General features: G+C 40.2%; 4 protein-coding genes across 8 annotated transcripts in view; 1 reads left to right on the top strand and 3 right to left on the bottom strand.

The window, feature by feature from the left end:
* nhsl1b (NHS-like 1b) overlaps positions 1–1,197 on the bottom strand; it is a 95,339-nt gene extending 94,142 nt beyond the window's left edge. For 3 of the 4 annotated variants that reach the window (XM_008397781.2, XM_008397785.2, XM_008397786.2), the window contains exon 1: positions 618–1,196. In XM_008397781.2, coding sequence (XP_008396003.1) covers positions 618–936 — 319 coding nt within the window. In that variant the 5' untranslated portion in view covers positions 937–1,196. Of the gene's footprint in view, positions 1–617 lie in introns of all 4 variants that reach the window. The other variant, XM_008397782.2, reaches the window with a different exon arrangement.
* A 2,704-nt stretch (positions 1,198–3,901) lies between these two features.
* acbd3 (acyl-Coenzyme A binding domain containing 3) lies at positions 3,902–11,134 on the bottom strand. 2 transcript variants are annotated; one of them, XM_008397797.2, is made up of 8 exons: positions 10,822–11,134; positions 9,526–9,667; positions 9,100–9,240; positions 8,734–8,892; positions 8,421–8,595; positions 7,534–7,780; positions 6,305–6,589; positions 3,902–6,055 (listed from the first exon to the last, which is right to left on the bottom strand). In XM_008397797.2, exons 1-8 carry the CDS (start codon positions 11,087–11,089, stop codon positions 5,841–5,843), a joined length of 1,632 nt encoding a protein of 543 aa, XP_008396019.1. In that variant the 5' UTR covers positions 11,090–11,134; the 3' UTR covers positions 3,902–5,840. The 2 variants fall into 2 exon arrangements, with proteins under 2 accessions (XP_008396019.1, XP_008396018.1); XM_008397796.2 differs by having other exon boundaries at positions 6,305–6,592; positions 10,822–11,133.
* Positions 11,135–14,705: 3,571 nt separating this feature from the next.
* Positions 14,706–16,015, top strand: mixl1 (Mix paired-like homeobox). Its single transcript, XM_008397798.2, has 4 exons — positions 14,706–14,804; positions 14,925–15,145; positions 15,245–15,362; positions 15,449–16,015. Exons 1-4 carry the CDS (start codon positions 14,708–14,710, stop codon positions 15,967–15,969), a joined length of 957 nt encoding a protein of 318 aa, XP_008396020.1. The 5' UTR covers positions 14,706–14,707; the 3' UTR covers positions 15,970–16,015.
* Positions 16,016–16,115: 100 nt separating this feature from the next.
* The window catches only part of lin9 (lin-9 DREAM MuvB core complex component), a 9,529-nt gene continuing 5,804 nt past the window's right edge, over positions 16,116–19,840 (bottom strand). Inside the window, exons 8-15 of the mRNA XM_017302046.1 lie at positions 19,721–19,840; positions 19,462–19,590; positions 18,845–18,946; positions 18,684–18,764; positions 18,487–18,612; positions 18,148–18,330; positions 17,947–18,044; positions 16,116–17,149 (exon numbers count right to left, since the gene is read on the bottom strand). The exon at positions 19,721–19,840 is cut by the window's right edge and continues 1 nt beyond it. Of these exons, the coding sequence (XP_017157535.1) occupies positions 17,044–17,149; positions 17,947–18,044; positions 18,148–18,330; positions 18,487–18,612; positions 18,684–18,764; positions 18,845–18,946; positions 19,462–19,590; positions 19,721–19,840 (945 nt within the window). The 3' untranslated portion in view covers positions 16,116–17,043. The remainder of the gene's footprint in view (positions 17,150–17,946; positions 18,045–18,147; positions 18,331–18,486; positions 18,613–18,683; positions 18,765–18,844; positions 18,947–19,461; positions 19,591–19,720) is intronic.

Here is a 19,840-nt window from a genome sequence, read left to right as displayed (position 1 = left end):
TATATATATATATACTGTGACACTTTTGGCATTCCATAGACAATTCAGGCACCAAACTATGAGTCATTGTCTGAGTTAATATATAACCACTGTGCTGGACAAGCAGCAGCTTTACGATGACAAGCAAAACAAATTAAACCCCTGGAGTCAATAAATTGATTTTCCATTTACCCCTCTGCTGACCAACTTCGTTGACATTTTTGAAACTGCATGAAGAAGCAGACGAAAGGTTCTCTGAAAGGCTTTCTGTGATCTTGTTCTCCAACAAAGCTCTACAAACAGATGGTCAATAAGATGAGAGGAGATCCATCACTTTTGAAAGGACTCCATGCCCTCTCTTATTAACATAAGTTTGAAGAAGGACAAAGACAGCAATGTGTTCAGAGGACACAGGTCAGTCCTCGCTGGTTGTGTCAATAGTCAAAATGTGAGTCACCTTGGACTTGAACAGAATATAGACACCTGTCTGATAGCTGCCAGTTGTCCAAATGACTACGACAAAACTTTCAGCAACAATTTAAGCGCAACAATAAAGCCTATTGCAATTCACCGCGCATTTTCCGGTGTTTGGTGTAATGTTTACAATGAAGAGAGGAGGCAACCCGTGTGGAACTTACGGATCTTAACTTTCTTTGGATCCAACTTGAGGACCTCATTCTGCAGATTGTGCAGGCGCCCCTGAATCCTGCAGGACCTTCTGAACACCATCCCCGCCTCCATTTCGATGCCCAGGAAGATGTCGCTGGCATGTCGGGAAAGGTCCGAGAGTTGCTGGATTAAGCTGGTCAGCGTGTGACAGCCGACCTCATCCAGAGACGAGTATAAAACAGGTCTTCGGAGTTTGCGTCTCCCGCTTCCTTCCCTCGGTTTCCAGCCGTCCCTCGCCGATAACCGACTCACACGGCGCGGCTCAATGGTCCTCTGATGAAAGGGCATATTTAAATCATACCAATAATCTCAGCGGGGATCGAAAACTGCACGTGAAAAAAAAAAAAGCCGCTTCAAAACAAAGCTATACGTGTATAAAACTACATTACGGCGAAAAGTAATATTCCCAAGGCTGTGGAATCCCTCAATCCCGCCATATTTATTGTTTTCAAAGCATGGCACTTTGTCCTGCTGCTGTACACCGGAGACGTTGCCTCTCAAAGTCTATTCAAATTCAACCAGACACAGAGCAAGCTGCAGGAGAAAGAAAAAAAAAACACAGCAAGGGAAAAAGTCGGAAAGGAAGTCTGTATCAAAACCCGGAGAATACTACAACCACCTGTAGCAACTGGAGAGGACTCAGTTTACCTGCCCTCCTTCTGGGTCAGCGGCTTCACGGAAAAGCTGGAGCGGATCTTCTCAATAACGGAGCACGGAGGGAAGGATGGGTAAAATACATGGAACCCAGAAGGAAAATACAATGTTGGTGTTGAAATGCAACTATGGTCATTTTTTAAAAAACTTCTGTAATATATGTATGTTTATTTATGGCAGGCTACATCAATCTAACAATTTTTATATGCATTATATTTATGCTCTATTTGAATTTCCATATAAAAGCCAGAGTAAAAATAAACATTACAATAATGTTTATTTTTGTATTTATATTTGTGCATTTACATGTTCTGAACAAGACTTTACTATTTCCTTATCACAGCTATTTCCAGATTTTTGATTTTTTTAAAAATATTTTTATGACATTTACTGTTTTCTTGTAAAACACTTTCCACTAGCAAGTGATGAATGGTGCTACGGAAATAAACTTTCCTTTTGCAAAACAAGCATGTGCCTTTAAGTTCATGCTTAGTCTCTTTGTCAGTATTATAATGAGTTGTTCCAAACAGAAGCATTTTAATGGATCCAATTTAATGAATGTTTTCTCTGTCATCGTTATCTAAACCATTTATAATTCATGGGTTTCTGTTGTAGCATGTAAGTTTAATTTCCCCACATTTGTGCACTTCAGATTATGTTTGGAAATGATCAGGGATAGACATAGCATGCTTCGTTTACTTATGATGTTTAAATTGTCTTTTGTTTTATATTACATTGCTGTTTTCTTTTACATGGTTTATATCACCATAACACCACTGTAGCTTACCCTCAACAATAAAAAAAAAAAGTCTCATCTGCTCTTTCAATTTAAATTTGTAATAAAGGGGTGGAGTACCTACCTATACGGTTCAGGATGTGATACTTAGTTGTATTGCATGAATGTATAAATCAGCAGACAGTGCTGGAGCAAAAAAAGAAAGAAAAAAGAAAAACTAATGGGGATTATGTACTACTATGCTGAGGTTGAAATTGTTTTGTCCTATAGTACAAAACAAGAACACACTGAAACAGACTGAGTTGAGGCTGCCTCCACAATAACACTTGAGCTGTTTTCTCATAGCTTTGAAAATAAAATAAAAACATATTTTTAACATTCCCCTGTACTGCATCCCATCTCTGCTTTGTCCACCATTAGATATTAACTTTATCAAATAAAACTCTTAAAAGGAGATGGATATATATTGTTTTTAATGGTTGCACGAGGAGCAGTCATTTACTCCTCCTGGGCATTCAATTCAACTTTTCTGTGAAAATAATATAAGAAGCAACAAATTCAGTAGACCTATGTGATAGCAGATGCGCCCCCTGGTGTCTGTAAGGGAACATAGCATTTTCATTGAGCATGTGACCCAGGCAAGTATTTTGTCATTACTCAGCAAACTGGAAACTCCTTCCTTCCTTCCTTCCTTTCTCCCTTCCTTCCCAACAAGAATGTACAAAGTGGCAACAGCTTACCAACACATTCACTAGTAGTGAATACAATGATACACCCACTGTTAAGAGTGTGTTGAACGTGTGACACCCACTGTGATTCATTTAGAAAAAAAACCCAGCAAAGACAAGGTTTATTATCTTGCCAGGCATGATTAAGATCCGCATTTGTCCCTCAAACCAAAGAAAATGGGTTTGACAGAAAAACCAACCCATCACGGAGATGACTCAACACCGGTGGGAAAAGGAACCAGTCTGATAGTATTTACTCGCTGCAAGGTTATTACTTGTGTCCTTGCATTCCTATCATTGCTTCCTTTGTTTCGTTTAACATATGTATGTTCTGGAACTGAAGTTTTTTTTTTTATCACTTGGAAACTGTTTTGAAAATAATGGCAAATATGTCCTTGTTATTGAGTAGGAGGTACAGCTGTGAGATTAGAAAAGCATTCATAGTTTAACAAACAGGGCTGACACATTTTATTAGAAAAGCCTGGAATTTGCTGGAATCCTGTCATTTCCAAGCCTGCATAATTCTGGGAAAAAGAAAATAATGTAATTTAAATTCTTTTATTTCCTGTCCCATTATCTCAATAATAGTGGCCATTATTGTTCCCTTAATTCTTCAGTAAGTTGTTCCTTCTTTTCTTTATTGCTAGTGTACTTCATTTCTTCCTTCTCAAATTTTTTCCTCCCACTTTTTTCTTTTTATCATTTTCTTTCCCTCGTCCATCCTTGTTTTGAATCCTTCCTTCCCAGTCTCCTTATTTGTTATTCCTTGCTTCTCCCATTTCTTCATATCGAAGGAAAAACTATATTGTGTATTTTTTTCCTTCTTTCACCCTGTCCTTATGTTTTTTCCCTTCCTTTCTTTCATGCCCTTTCTTCCTCTCTTTACTCATTTAAGGACAGACTCAAAATTTGAGGCTGGAAAAAGTGTCAATTTTTACATTGTTTGAACCCTGAAGCAAAATTAGACAATTGGCATTTTTATTACCGGTACACGATTTTGTGAGGGTAAAAAAAAAAACATTCATATTTTGCATACGGAATAGCAATAAAATCCTTAAATTTCAACAGAAATACCAGCGCTAAAACCACATTGCAGTTATATGTGTGTACATGTAAAAATAAGCAAAGACAAGGGTCAGAAGATGAAGTTTAATCAAGATTAAATATATGCCCAAAAGGATTTTGCAACTTATGAATTAAAAAAAAAACAACATAAAACTAAGTAAAGACGATGAGCTTCTCTGTCATACCAATAGTCTTATACCTTTGTCCTTTTAACAAGTCATGGGGCAAAATGAAACTCTCATTCACCTTATAATACAGTGCATCAATTTCCAAAACCATCGCCTTTCTCCGAGTCTAAAACCCCCACACATAAACCCATTCATTGAATTATTTACAGACAAGGCTTGACCAACTAACAACCAAACTGGTTAGAAATAAGAAACTTAACAGACACACGTCTTTAGGTACAGGAATGGCGTTGACTGAGCCATAAGTAGTGACAATTTGATCCACAAATCACTAACTGCATTAGAGCCAGGCGTATTAAATTACTGGAAACTCATGAACAAACCCTTATTTGCCTTTGGATAAACACACACACACACACACACACACACACACAATGCACAGTGTGATAAAGCCAAAAATAAACAGAACCCTTTTCCTTCGGCCATTTAACAAACCCCAAGTTTAAACAAACGTTGAGAGCACAAAAACATGTGGATGCATAAATGGGAGATGAATTTGAATGCAGAACACAAGCCAGCCATCTCACTTTTATTCCAAACACCAGAGATGAAGATCGGTGCAGATGTGAGGCAATCCACACCAGGAAGAGTAGAGAAGAAACAGCATTTGTGCAACAGCGATTTCTGCGCAGATGTAACAGAGTGTCGTGACCTGAAGGAACATGGATTGTTGCTCAGGGTATAGATTATCTACAATGGAGTCAAACACAACTCTCTCAAGTAATATTGACACCACCGTCTCATTTAAAGTGATTTTTGTTTTAGTCAGACGCGTGACCCATTGTGGAAAAGGAGAGAGGAAACAGCTGCCTGAAAACAAAAACAAAAAAAAAACTGCATTTAGAAGTAACTGGACCTAGAAGTAAAGTTTTCCTGCACCTTGTACTTAGATGAATTTGCTCACAAGCCGAAGAGGCTGACACTTCAGATGAACATACTCAATTATCACTTGTCCTTCATAAATTAGGCCAGCAGTCTCCATTAAAGAAAATGTACTGCTGCTGCATTCTGCCTGTCATACAGAATCAAGTCATGAAGATGAAAATTGTACAGGAAGCAGTAATCTGAAAACTCCTCTGCCTTAGCTAAACAATCCTCCCTGGACTTTACTTAAGCTTAGTGACCATGGTACAGAACACATTATGGTTTCACAACAAAAGCCATGACTATGTTTGTGTACACTGATGTTTTTTAATGTGGTGTTTAAGCGAACCAGAGGATCTCTGGAAAAGGCATAGTGTTATGAAGCACATTTCGCAGTATCGCTGGAGTTCCAGAATCATCTGTGTTCTCAAAGGGGGCCGAGGGGAATACATGACCACCATTTCCGACAAACAGGAAAAGTCGGCTCACAGTGTTGGACATGCCGAGTTTCCATTCGTTTTTATGGGCGTCAGTCACACAAGGCCACGCTGGGAAGTCCTGGGCCGGTGTGGTCAGCAGGAGGAGGAGTCCAGAGTGGCAGAGGGGGAAAGTGGTAAAACACAAGTTTAGAGGACACTCCTACAGCTTTGTGTATGCAAGTGCAGCAAGGACAGTTAGTGAATTTACAACAGGAATGCGCACTCTTTTCTTTTTTTCCCCCCAAAAAGGCTCAAACAAGATGTGTAGCATGGTTGGAACTTGGTTCAGGCCTGCACATACAGAATACATCAGTAAAATCTCCAGTTTAAGGGTCTCTCTGTCTCCCTCTGGTGGTTTCTTTCCTCCATAACGGCTCAATTTAGTCCTTCGTACACAGATACAGCCAGCCTTTTACATACATCTCCACCTACACACACGAAACATGAACAAACACTCTCCCTGTGTCTTTAGTCAGGCTTATCTGGTGTAGTAGACTCTGTAGTAAACACTCTTGGAGCGCCAAAGGGAATATGAGTTGTCAAACTTTAGCAGGTAGACTCCACGGCCGGGGTACTGGTGGCTGCCAGCGTACACCTCCTCGTGACAGTCCCGCCGGTAAACCGGCACAATCTCATCCACGTGAGGCTTCCCTGCCTCCTTCTTCGCCTTCTCCTCCTCAGTGGGAGGATCACCTGAGGACAGAAGGACAATGGGAAAGTTTAGACCGGAGAATTAAATAATAGAGAAATTATTGAATTAAGTCCAGTTTAAGGTATAAGTTTGAACTTCAAAACTATTCCTTTGATAAACCGCTTAACATTATGTATTTTTGCTCTGTTCTTTCCACTTTTAGCAATACTAAAGATATTTTTACTCAGTGTTATTGAGTGCAGGACATTCAAGGCTTAGCAAATGCAAACTAACGGAATGAGAGCCCTTACCTTCATCCTCCTCGTCTTCGTCGCTGGACTCCGACACGTGCACACTGACTGAAGCAGAGGCAGCGTCTGTCCACTCGAAGAACACCCCAAAGCCAATGTCATAATAGTCTGTTGCAAACTCCCAGAACAGGTAAGCTCCTTCCTCGTGGGTGGGGACGCGCACCGTCACAACCTCGCCGCGCCCCACCGTGATCACGCTGTCGGGATCCTGGCGGATCTTCTCCTTGAAGTCCTTGATCTGCGGCCGCGTCCACATCGACGGTGCAGCGATGACTGGTGGGGAGTCTGCTGTGATTGAGGGAGAAGAAGCAATTTGTGATCTGTTGAAGGGATCTGCTACCAAACTAAGAGCCCAACCCTTCTGCCTCCTTCTTCGCCTTCTCCTCTGTGATACATCGATTTAGCAAATTTTCTGGTTTTAAAGATTGAATTTTGTGGACAATCTGGATTTCTTTTCACCAATGCAATCTTTGAATTTCCATAGTAATGATAACCCACCCAAGCAAAACTATCTTTATTCACAAGCATGTTTTATAGTTTCCATTTATTTCAACCTTTAATTCAGGTCAACTCACAGAGGGAATGATTGAAATAGGATATTTTCGATCATTTGTAACTTCTTTTTAAGAACAAAAAGTAAGGAAATAATTATATATATACACATCTGGGATTTTATTTTTAAGATACATCACCAAGCTCTCTCTCTACCCTTAGGATACACATTACACTCCCCATTAGCAATTATTCCAGTTCATAGAAACTGAATGACAATTACCAGATCCAACAGGCTGATGAATAATTTGTTCATAAAGTGCATGTGCCTGTGAATGATCAGCAGAAGTGGTGGGGTTTTGCTTACACAGCTACCCCTCTGACATTTTGTCCTCCACATTATCTCTTACTGGGACACCAGTTGTCCCGGTTTGTGTTTTGGAATAAAATCAATGCCTTGCACATTTCCTGCATGACTTATTTTCCTTTGCGACTAGGACTTGTGGCCAGAGGATACCTAAACATATCATTTATCACTTGGTCCAGCACTTATCCTCCCTGCCCTCAAGGTCACATAAGCAAGCCCAGAGTGCACCATTTCCTTCTCCCATTAGCTGAGCTAAAAGGAAAATGTGGATCTTTCTTTATGAGTTCAAATCCTGCATGTGTTTTTTTTTTTCTTTTTTCCCCCCCCAACAAGAGAGAGAGAAAAAAAAAAAAAGCTACAGCCAACAAACCTAATAAAGGCCCGTTCTCTGAGACCTCCTCTGCCAGCTCTGGCTCCTGCTCCCTGTCCATGCTCTCCGAATACGAGTCCGACTGGCCTCCATTGACCGTAGGAGCTTCCTCGCTGGAAAGTGGTGAAGCGGCACAAAACGTCCCAGCTGCTGAGGCGGAGGTCATATCGCCGCTGTTAAAGCTGTTAGCATCCAAGGAGCCGTGCATCAACAAATCATTCTGCTGCTGTTGCTTCTGTAAAGCCGCCTAAGACAAAAGTACGGCAAAAAAAATTAACCATCACGCAGAATACGCCACACTGGAACTGGAAGATATTTTTAAATATCCAAAATAAAATACAACAACCAAACCCAATAAAACGGAAATAGAAACTACAAACAACAAAAAAAACAATAAAATAAGGCACTATGAAGTCTTCGTGAGAAATATTGTCCTTCAAAAAAATATTGACCGTCACAAGGAAATTATCAAGCTTGTTTTAATTTCTCATGTGATTAACTGCTGATTGCAGCATGCCTGCACATGACTATGCTTTGATTTAAAATGTGCTGTTTTCGGCTACATCCATCTTCCCATAAACTCTGAGGAAAACATCCTAACAGCATGATGCTGCCACCGTATTTGGCCGTGGAAGTCGTGTGTTCAGGTTGGTGTTATTGCAAAAGTTGTCTGCATGAAAACAAATAAAATACATAGAGTTGCAGATTTTTTTTTTAACAGGAGTTATAAAAACCCATGTTTTCCTTCTGCTTCTTTGTGTTGGTGTGTCCCATAAAACTCCAATAAAATACAATAAAACCTGTGGTTGCATTGTGAAAAAGTTCAAAGGACATGCATACTTTTCAAGGCCAAAGCAAGCTGCTCTCTCTCTTGTTGTTGTTGTTACCTGCTGCTGAGCCAGCTGGACCTGGTAGAGCTGCTGCATGTACTGCTGATAGTGCTGCTCCTGAAGCTGGCGGATAAGGCTCATCTGTTGCTCTGGGTTGTTGGGGTACTGCTGCGCCGCATACTGTTGGAACTGCACTGCTGTCTGGGCGTTCAGTGCCGCCATTATCTGTTGTCTGGTTGAAATAACAAAAGGAAAGCTTTGAAAGTCAGGATCGGTAATAACAGGTTTGCCTGTAAATATCTTGATAATAGAGAAATCTGGAGGTCAGTTTTGCGCTAGAACTCTATAAACACCTCACAGCGACACATACTTCTGCTGCTCGATCCGTAGCCTCTCCTCCTCTGCCTGCCTCCTCTCCTCTTCCTCTCTTCTCAACCTGTCCTCCTCCTCGAGCCTCCGTCTCTCCTCCTCCTGCCTCTGCCGCTCCCTCTCCTCCTCTTCTTGCCTCAGTCGCTCCTCCTCTTCTTTCCTAAAGATGAGCAAAAACGGAGAACGTGGGCTCAAACATGCATGACTGAAAATCAAAAGCATCTTTTTAGGCATAAAAATGGCAGTTCAGAAACTTTTAGGTTGCTATATTAATATAAAACCCTTAACTGAATTGTGCTTCATTGCATATAGATGAAACTTTGGCCAAATTAATGCTTAGAAACTGCGGCAAACTTCTATACTTTACCTTTTCCGCTCCTGCTCCTCCCTTTCAATCCTGTGCGATATGACGTAAGGAGCAAAGAGGTTACAGCACTTATTGAGAAGCTTGACAAACTCCACCATGGCCTCTTCTTTCTCCATATTACCTAGGGAGGCCCACTCCTTCCTGCACAGAAAGTAACATGGAAGGTAAACAGCACAATTAAATCATGAACAAACAGGCAAAATAATTACCTGCTAGTTAGAAACTTAGATAAATAATCTAGTGCAGTAAAAGAAATTCATCAAACTCATAAAATGCTCTGACTGAATTTAGCTCTTATTAATAAGGGTCATAAACTGATATTTGACCAAAACCATCCTCTCTGAGTCAATATGTTGAGTTTTCATAACGACACAAAAACAAAGACTACATAATTCACATGAAAGCAAAGTCGTATTCTGCGGTTACCTTCGATCGTTTCCCAGGACGTCAAAGAAGCCGACTTCCGGGGATGCATCAGGATTATAAGGGCCCAGCAACACCTGTTTGTGAAGGGCCACAAGCCGAAGCTTCTCCTCATATGTAGGGTGGAAGGCCTTGCCATCTTTATCTGATCAGAAAAAAGTGGAAGAATTTAGTTAGCATATTCTTAAAGCTAAACTATGCTGAAAGAAAGCCTCTGAATATCACAACAAACATGTGATACAAAGAGGACACAGAAGAAGCTGCAATTTCAAATCAATATGAGCATATTCGCAGAAAATTGGTAACAATTACATGACTGAACCCGGAGGTCACCCTGACAATCTGTATAAACTAAGCAGGGTTGCTTTGAGAAAAAAGGTGGTCAGAAAGGCAATGCTTAGGACTTAATAAATGTTACCACTACAATACATAGTTTTTTCAGTGAAGAGACAACATGTAGATAGCAGATTTATAATGGCACTGGCAAACTAAGGAGATCAAGAAGCAGATTTATGTACTGTGTGATATTTAAACAAGTAGAAAGAACCCAAACTGACAAACTGGGGAGAAAATACAAAGCAGAGATTTCCTTTGTGCAGAGTGGCAACCAGGCCACTTAGCTGTTTGCACAGTCATGGCCAGTGCTGGAGTTGCTCACGCGTTGAAGCGTCTCTTATTTTTGCACGGGTTTAAAATATAAGTGAAGGACTTGGAATTAAAAGAGGCGGAAACATTGCTATTCTGTAGAGTTCGCAGAGCCTTATAATTGGCAACAATGTTAGTGTAGTAGGGAAGAAAGCAATCATAGTTATGCTGTCCGACATTTATATAAATTCGGCTGAAAGCAACAAGGCCTGCATCTGTCCTCATTTGAAACTCTTTGACTTCATTGAAATACACCCATAAACGTTCTATAGAGCTGCAGTAAAAAGACTGGGCGTGTTAAAAAGCCCCCAAACAAGTCGCTGTAAGCTGCCACATTCATTTTAGAGTGGACAACTGCTTCAGACAACATGACAAGATCTATCACTCCTACTGAATAACTTAAACTCCGAAAACACAACCGCAATCCAAAACCTCAAGCGCCTCGCTCTTGTTTTACGCCTCAACGGTCAGCTAACATGTCGTTAGCTACTGATTAGCTAGAGAGCTAATAGGCGACTGACAGTTAGCAGGTAGTGGTAGCAAAATGCTAACCACAGTCAGGAGAAAACCGGGCTCACAATACATCACGCGCTTTAAAAAAACAATTCCCGCATAACAGCACCAGAGCTGATACATCATAAGAATTTAAAATACCTTTAAAAAATTTAAGGGCCAGTCCGTACAGCTCCAGTAAAGGAAAGCCCCATTTCCTTTCTATCGCAGATTTGCCTGACTCTCCATCGTCGCCCTCTTCGTCCGCCGGTGTATCTGTCCCAGGTTGAGTAGGAGCGAGATTCGGTTCTTCCACCTGGTTCTGCTCGTCCTCGGGGTCCGGGCTGAGGGTGAGGCCGTCGATGGAAACTTCGAGCCGGCTGGTCGTAGCGCTGTCGAGGTCCCCGCTCTGAACCTCTGTCGCCATCATTGTAGACTGTCAGCTGAAGCAGCCACGTACCTACTTCCGGTTAGACCTGACGGAAGATCCGTTTTTTTTTTTTAAATAAGTAAACTGTGACGAGGCTTTAACCCGAAAGGCAGAACACATTCATATCGGATTATTTACACATTTACTTCATTTTAAAGCAAACTAAAATAAAAAGCAGTAGAATCACAGAAAAAGTGAATGACAATTATAGTTTAATATACATTACTTAAAACCAATGGAGAGTCCAACTATGGACATAGACCGGCCAAAATATTCATTCCCTTATTCTGATTAACATTTTTTTTGTCCTTGATAGCTCCTGGTCAGACTGCCTCTCTTGCATCTGGTGTTCACTATCAGCCCATATTTGCACAATTTGATTTTTTGCAGCTTAATTTCAACCTTTTTTCTTTATTTTACACAAAGACTATGTACATTTGATCGACATTTTCTAAAGGAAACATTCTAATTTCCACCTGTAGTGCCAGTGCAGATTGAGGTCAAGTATAATTTAATAAACTGAATTGATAAAACCAGCATAAAATCTTTGAATTCTATACATAAATCATAATTCAAAACCAGTCAAACCATTCCAACTACAACCCTACACATGCTAAGAAAGACCATTGCTTGATTTATCTAACCATTCACATTAACCAATGGCTAATTTGTACTGTGTATGAAATAAAGCAATGCTGCAACGAGAAGTGTGGGAAAAGATTTGATAAGATTTGATTTCTAACATGTACCTTATAATGACAATGATGAAATATCATTCATCATTAAATATCTATTTATGAAATAACTTTAGCAACTAAAACGTAAGTTGCAATGTCATGTGTAAAGTTCAAATACCAAAGGACTTCATCTGAATCAACTAAACCAATAAAGAAATCATGGAAGATGCTCCCAGCCCCTCAAAAACAAAAGTTAAAAAAAAATTTTAAGACATTTTCAAAAACATTGGAGTAGATGAATGGTCTACCACAAGAATCTGACCATTCTTGCAGTTAAACTAAAATACCTCTTAAATACACAAAGACCACACTGAAAGGAAAGGCCCATAAGGGAGTTGACATTTTCACATATCTCTGCAAACCTTTGAGGTTGATCTACCAGCCTGACTGTAGAACAAATGCATGTGGGCCAGATCAAGCTATACGTTTGCCAAGTCTTTGGAAGCTGTGAACCTGTTTTTGGATCGTGAGGCAGCTGCTGACTAGAAATAGCCATTAATCCCTATACGCACCTCTGGTGTCTGAAGTGCAGTCCTGACTGAACACAAACACTGATTTCTTTTAACAGTTTAGTTTAATTTCTGTAGCCTAAAGCTTAATGATAACCCAAATTAAAAATGAATCAAGACAAAACTGTTTGTCTTTACTTAATATTAGTAAAACTGTAAGCTTTCTTACCTGTTTGGATTTGCAGAATTGCTTCGAGGAAGCATATTGCTCAGTGAGAACTTGTCACTGACAGTCACAAGGGAGCTGGAAGTTTAACACCCTGATTTTGCATAGCAATATGGTCTGTGTTCACAGGCAATACCCAATTAGGGTCCTCAGACAGAGCGACCGAAAAAGCTGTGAACGTCCTAAGCGACAAGAGCATCCTACCTGAACAAAGGTGAAGGCGTAAAAGCGCTGAGATCAATAAGCACTAATGTTGATGGGATATTACACAGCAGCTGTAAATTCACAAAGCCAGCAAGTTCGCTGCATTCTCAGTTATTTTTTTTTTCTTTCAAAATAAGATGACAAAAAAATTGATGACTTTATAATTATATTGCCAAACATAGAGCCTTTATCCCGTGGTTTACCGCAGCATGAAATTATAAGTCTTGTGAGTCATCCACAGTCTGGATTTCATTTAGTGATTCAGTTTTGCAATGTTAAAGTCAACCCACACCCAGAGAAGTTTCATATATGGTAAAACACAAATTTTTCAAAGGACATTTGCACAAAAGCCGCCAAACTAATGATCAAGTGCACTGTTAAGTTGTTAACCGCATAAAAGCTAATTCTTACTAATCTTGTCAAACAAAAGGGGACGAATTATCCTGCCTGCGATCCTAGATGGGCTATTGACTTGATTCCTATACAGGTGAGTCTACTAATAACAATTGGCCACTCCTTTGGGCTTCTTTTGAACTGGAGTTTGTGTATTCCAGTTAACATTAGGAACTTAGGAAGTTTCACTTAGGAAGACAGTGAAGTATAATTTTAGGACAACATTACCTTTTAAATAAATAAATAAATAAATAAATAAATAAATAAATAAATAAATAAATAAATAAATAAATAAATAAATATGTATGTTATAGCTGTAAACAAATGTATTTATTAATTTACTACACAATGCGTAATTGTGTAAAAGAAAAATAATTTTAAAAAACAAATAAAAGTCTGAAAAGTGTGGCATGTATTTGCATCCATACCATTTGAGGCAAAGCTGTCTACAACCTTACAGCTGTGAACCATTCGGGAAAATCTGACAATTTTCCATGGCAAATCAGTCAGATTGAACAGACTAGAATCTAAAGTTAAGAGAAAATTTTGGTAGTTTAAAGACCAAATTCACAAGTAGTTACAAAAAATAATAAAATCAGGTAAAATATGTTTTGGTTTTTTTCCAAATCACTTTCTTTCGATATAAAACTTATGAAAGTTTAACAAAAACTGTGGGTGTATGCCTGTGCCTAGTACATTTTTGGTTAAAACATGTTTGTTTTTCATTCAGTGGGTAGAGAATCCAAAAATTCTGAGAAGCTTTACTTCATAACCAAATTACTCAAATAAAAGTAAAAAGTACAATGTAGTAAAAATTCTTCTAAAGGTAATTTTTTTCTAAAACGTTACTCAAGTAAATGTAATTGAATAAATGTAAATGGTTAATACTAAACTCTACCTGTCAATTTAGGAGGAAGGCAATTTCGATAAGCTACGACTTCCTTCCATTTTATGCTAATTAAGTGACCACACTTTTCAGGCTTTTATGTTTAAAAAACTGAAAAATATGTCCATCAGAGAAAATCCCAATACATATTTGAAGTTTTCAATTATAACATTACAAATTGAGAAAAGGCTTAAGGCGTCAGGGTTAATTCTATAACTCAAACTTTAAGTTAAATGATCATTTCTCATTGTTTTACTTGACATGGACTGGGTTTGCAAATTCACTACCAAGCCATGGGATTCTGTCTTCCTCCTGTCGCACGGCGAGTCCTTTGAACTTGTGCCCTGTTGGGAATATTTCCGTCCAGTTTCCGACTGTCTCCCTTTGAAGACCACCGGTCCATTAGTGTAGCTTCACCCATTTCAGAAGCGGATAAATGTTTTCTCTGTCAATGTGTATTGAGGCCCGCAGCTTCCATTATCCCCCGCCTTCATATAAGCCCGCGGCCGCTCCACCGCTCCGGGTGTGATGGTTTACACCTCCGCGGGCCCACAGGCGTCTGAAGTCGCTGCGCGGTCGCTCCAGTGCCAGTCGGCCCCGATGGCTGACCCATTCACACGTCCAGATAGCAACTACCTTTGATCGCGGAGGGATATATTAACTCGAGCAAACTCGAAGGATTCAATCTCAGTTGGACACTAGAGGTATAGGACGCGGAGGACCATGTCTGCGGTTCGTGGGAATATGCGCGTCGGGGATCAAAGTCACTTCCAGATGTATCAAGAGGGGCCCCTGCAGTTGAACAGCGCCGTATCGTCAGGTCAGTTTCTTTAGGATCTAAGCCTTCTGTAAAAAATAGGTAATTTCAGCAAAGTGTGTGCATCTACACTCTAGCTGATTCTTCGTGTCATTTACGCATTTCCCCCCAAACTCTTTCTAGACTATGGAGCCTCAGACGTTACAAACTACTTTACCTCAATAAAACCTGGTGCGAGAGAGGACAAGTGCGTTGCTATACTGACCCACAGGAGAAAGAGGACCAATTTCACCCAGCAACAAATAGAAATTCTGGAGAAAGTTTACTCTGACACCAAATACCCAGATATCTACTTGAGAGAGAGACTGGAGGCTCTGACTGGGCTGCCAGAGTCCAGGATTCAGGTAATGTGCTTTAGGTTGACGGATTCAACTCAAGAGAATCGGTTTTCAATGATTACTTGTGACAAAAATGAACCACTCTTTTTTATTTTCTTGCCTCAGGTGTGGTTTCAGAACAGAAGGGCCAAGTCACGTCGCCAAGTTGGCTCCACAAAAGCATCCAGCGCACCATCAGGAGGCCCCTTTGGGCAACTTCAAAGCAGAATGTGTCCAGAGAAAGGTAATTATTAAATTAAATCAGTAGAAAGCCCCCAGCTCCCCCATTGGATCAGGGATCTATTCTTACTTGGCTTCTTTCTTTTCCAGTCTACGATAGCCATGGTACTGAGGTACACAGGTCAGGAGGTCTGGAAGATGGTTGGACCGGCGTTCAGCTCAAATCCAGCAGCTACGACCGGGAGCTACCTTCCTGCATCTACGACAAGGGAACCAGAGCCCCAGCAGAGCACATACAAATCAAGCCTGCCGGGGCCGTCCCAAGCTGCTGCATCCCTCTTTATCCCGATGAGTTGGAGCACCATCCAAGAACCAAAACCAGCATGCCTGGCAACCAGGGCCCACAAATTCTGGTGGAGTATGACAATTTCCCACCAAATAAAACGATTGGACCAGAGATGAAAGTTGTGATTCCTCCCCTACCGACCCAAGAAAGCTTCAGCAGGTCATCCCCGCAGGATAAGGTAGGCCAAATGCGGTATCCACAACCGAAGGCCACAGAAAGGTTCAACCAGTTTCCTCCAGTCTTTAGTGGAGAGGCACAGGACATCAGTGACTCTGATTCTGACTGGGAAAGTGATGCCATGGCTGGCTTTCGTGGCTTTATGTGATGTGTATAAAGAGTCAATGTTAATGATAATATCTTTATTTATTATAAAGCTGTAATAAGACTGAGTGTTAAAAACCCCCAAAGAACTAAGAAATCTCTTCATATGTATTAACTGGAATCTATTTTTGAATAAATTCAACAACAATAAGCAGTTGAAATCGCATGTTTAATATAAAAAAGAGGGAAACATTTATATACAATTGCCCTGAGGCGCTCTCATATACATTTGTACAAAACAAACAGGAAGGAAGTGTTGACTTGAGATCTTAAGGGTTAAGTCAATAATGCAGGCTTCATTTGTGGGGGGAAAAGGGAGTTGCAGCAGCAGCCATGCCTGAGGTGGAAATGCTAAGATCTTAGAGAGTAAAAGGCATCGAAACCCAACATTTCTCCTTTATAAAAATACCAAAATCTCTTTTCAGTGCACACAAAAATTACAAAAGCCATTTCTGAACATACAGCAGAAATGTTGACAATAGTCCTAATAATCATATAATATACAATTATCTACAATCAGTTTTATAAAACATTCTTCAGCTTCCCCTGTGCTTGCCAGCGGCGGAGCAACAGAACAAAACACTTACAGGGGGAAACATTAGGGACAGGAAATATTTCTTCACAACCATACACATCTATGCAAAAATAAATAAATACAGACTATAAAACTGTTAGAATCAATGTTTGGCACATGGAAACCAATAAATAACACCTAAGAGCTTGGAGATCTCAACTGTGGCAGGTAAAGGTACAGATTAGTGATGACAGGAGACTGTTTCAGGCTTGTATTGGTTGGTTGCACAAACATTTTTATACAATAAAATGATGGGTGGGTAAAATACATGACATCTTCCCTCCGTTTAGAAAACCCCAGGAATCCGAGACAAACTTCGTCCAAACTTGGGCTTGCACAACGGTGAGCCACAGTGTCAACACGGCCCAATGTTTGTCGCCTTAACAGCTCCGTTTTCAGGAAACGGCAATAGTAAGCCTCATTTCAGTGTGTGCATGCACCTGTGTGTGTGTGTGTGTGTGCGCGCGTGTGGTTGTGTGTGTGTGTTAGGGAGGATGCAGAGACTCAGACCGCATTGGTGTTGTTGGCAGCGAATGCGTGCAGATTGCCCAGCTGACTAAGACCACTCTGGATGTGTGCCACATGGATTTCAACGTTATTCTGAAAGCAACTGGAAAAAGAAGATTAAAAAGTCATTAAAAAAATTAACAAGCAATGCCTCCTAAATGTTTTCATATCCAATTTTTTTATTTTTATTTTTTTTCAAATTGTCACTTTAAAATAACGTATGGATTGTGGTTATAGACAGTTTTTATGTGAGAGATCAACACCAGTTAGTAGCATAATTGAAGTTGTAACAAAGATCTTAAAAGTTTGGCATGCGTTATTTTCTACCAAGTTTGTACATCTGGACACGGAATTCTATAGACCATTGTTTGTAAATCAGCTCAATATGAGCCCAATCAAACATACATACAAGTAATGCCATAAGATTATTAATTGGATTGAGGTCTGGTCTTTGACTGGAACCTTCTAACATACGATTATGTTTTGATCTAAAACTGGTGTCCAAATCTTTAGCTGAAAATGCTGCCAGGCCAAAAATATCAAACTGAACTACTTTACTTAAATAAAAACAAATATATATGTATATTTTAGTTTTCAATATATGTAACTTGCTTGCTTATAGACTAAACATACAATATTTCATTGGAACAAATAAAGTAGATTATTTGGTTAAAAAAAAAAACCATCCCCATGGCATGATGGTACTACAACAGTGTTTCACCATGGCATAATATTTTAAGGGTGGTGTGAAGTCTAAACTAAACTCCAAATAGAATTCCTTATAATTTGTAGTTTTAATGTGATGAATAGATAAATATATTTAATGTCAAAATTACACATTTTTATTCACCTGGAGAATGACTACAAAAAAGCAGAAGGAACTATTTGTAGGTGGTTTACCTGAGGTTGGATGAATCAATTGATGCTTTGATGTCATTCAGGGAGTCTGTTAGAGATTTAAACTCAAATGAATTCAGATCTCCTCCGTCTGCAAGACACTGAAACAAAAACAGGACACCGTGCAAGGATTTGCCACACATGAGCATAACCAGTCTAATTCTGTCAGGTGTTGCTGTGCAAAATGTCTCTCTGTTCTCCAACCTTTATCTGTAGCAGCAACGCGGTGAGGCGGGAGACGAGGTGAGTGAGGCTGGCGTTTGTCACGCTCGGCTGGCCGTCCCGCTGCGTGTTGCTCAGCTGCACCATCTGCTGGGCCTCTTCTTCGCAACGCCGCCGCAGATCTGTGGGATGGTCAGCTGGAACCATGCCCTGGTCTGGAGAGAGCTGAAAACATAAACAACTCTATGTAGCAAAGCCTCTTGTCCTCCACTTTTCACTACCTACATGGTTACAGATAAACAGTGGTGCAGACAGTGGGATTTAAAATAAATCTCAGTGACTAAGCCTGCTTGGATTTAAAAGCATTCATTTTTGACTTACTTCACAACAGAACTGCTGAACTTCATGCAGCACCTTGTTCAGATCTTTGTTGAGCTGCTCCAGCTCGAGCACAGTGGTGGCATATCGCTTCTGAAAGTCCAGGTCGATTGGCATCGAGTACGACTTCTGAACACAGGAAGCCAACATGCAATGAGGTTAAGCTCCATCTCCTAAGAATTTACTTTTAGTCATATTACCAGTTTCTCTGCCTCCGTGTTCATTTCTTTTAAGTGCTTTATGTGCTCTTTCTTGATCATGAGGATTTTAGATAGCCTCGTCTGAAAGGCAGAAAAATGTGTTTGAAGTGACGCTGGTTTTTAATGATTCAAACCTTTTTTTTGTGACAGGAAATACTTACAACTTGGACAAGGAATTTTACAGGAAATCCACCCAGTGTTTCTCCATCTGTGCTGGGCAGCTTGGTCCTCCATGGTGAAGCGTTCATAAGAGGATCATTGTCCTGGTTTTTGAAAGAAATTGAAATGTATGTTGATAACCAGTTCAGACAATAAGAAAAGGCAATTACACAGAATGATGAAAGTACAACAAAATGTAAAATTATTTTGCTGTAAAATGACCATCAAGTGTTTGCTTCAATCCTCTGGGGGTTGTTGGAAGTTGTGATTGTGTTAGATCACGTTCCTGATTGAAGTGAGTTTTCTTAGCCCAATATTAGCTCCTACTGCTATCAATTACATCCAACTAAGCATGTACTACTTTGCTAAGAAATGTATTAAACTGACAAAGTCAGATACGGGAATGTAACCGCAGATGAAGCTAGTTTTACAAAAATACAGACTCAGAGTAAGAATTCATGCTAGGCCTTTCTGACTCTGGAAAGTTGATTATCTCTTAAATTCTCAATAGAATACAATGAAGTTTGTAACATCACAAAATGGACAAAGGTTCAGGAGGCACTGCCTACTGAGGAGAACCAGACAGTTAACCAAAAACTCTTGTTGGATGTAAGTTTACCATTTGAACAGGAGTGGTAACAGATGGGTAGGGCGCTCGAGGAGGAGTCATGAGGTTCTGTATGTAGCGTGTTGACCGGTGCTTCTGTGCGAAGGCAGAGATGGGCATAGTCTCATTGGGCTCATTGCTCTGAAAAACAGAAACATTGCTAAATTAAGAAAAAAAATTGATCCACCATTTCCTATGCTTATATATTTGTTAGAGCAATTGCCTACTGTGGTGTTATTTCATCAGCAACAGAAGAAGGTAAACGCTTTACCAGGACTTCGTAATCAGGCACAGTGTGAGTTCCCAGGCCGCTGCGGTCGAAAGTGACACGGTAAGTTGCAGCGCTGGTGTCAACAGCATCGATCTGCCCCGTGAAAAGCCCGTCATGGAC

Source organism: Poecilia reticulata, linkage group LG21 (assembly GCF_000633615.1).
Source record: "Poecilia reticulata strain Guanapo linkage group LG21, Guppy_female_1.0+MT, whole genome shotgun sequence".
NCBI lineage: Eukaryota > Metazoa > Chordata > Actinopteri > Cyprinodontiformes > Poeciliidae > Poecilia > Poecilia reticulata.
This window is presented reverse-complemented; position numbering and strand designations above follow the sequence as displayed.

Coding starts and splice junctions, on each gene's coding strand:
- acbd3 (XM_008397796.2), bottom strand. CDS start 11,089: ATGATGGCGACAGAGGTTCAGAGCGGGGACCTCGACAGCGCTACGACC. Junction 9,668..10,821: donor GGCCCTTAAATTTTTTAAAG/GTATTTTAAATT, acceptor TTTTCTGATCAG/ATAAAGATGGCAAGGCCTTC. Junction 7,781..8,420: donor TCCAGCTGGCTCAGCAGCAG/GTAACAACAACA, acceptor CTTTTGTCTTAG/GCGGCTTTACAGAAGCAACA.
- mixl1 (XM_008397798.2), top strand. CDS start 14,708: ATGTCTGCGGTTCGTGGGAATATGCGCGTCGGGGATCAAAGTCACTTC. Junction 15,146..15,244: donor TGCCAGAGTCCAGGATTCAG/GTAATGTGCTTT, acceptor TTCTTGCCTCAG/GTGTGGTTTCAGAACAGAAG. Junction 15,363..15,448: donor CAGAATGTGTCCAGAGAAAG/GTAATTATTAAA, acceptor TTTCTTTTCCAG/TCTACGATAGCCATGGTACT.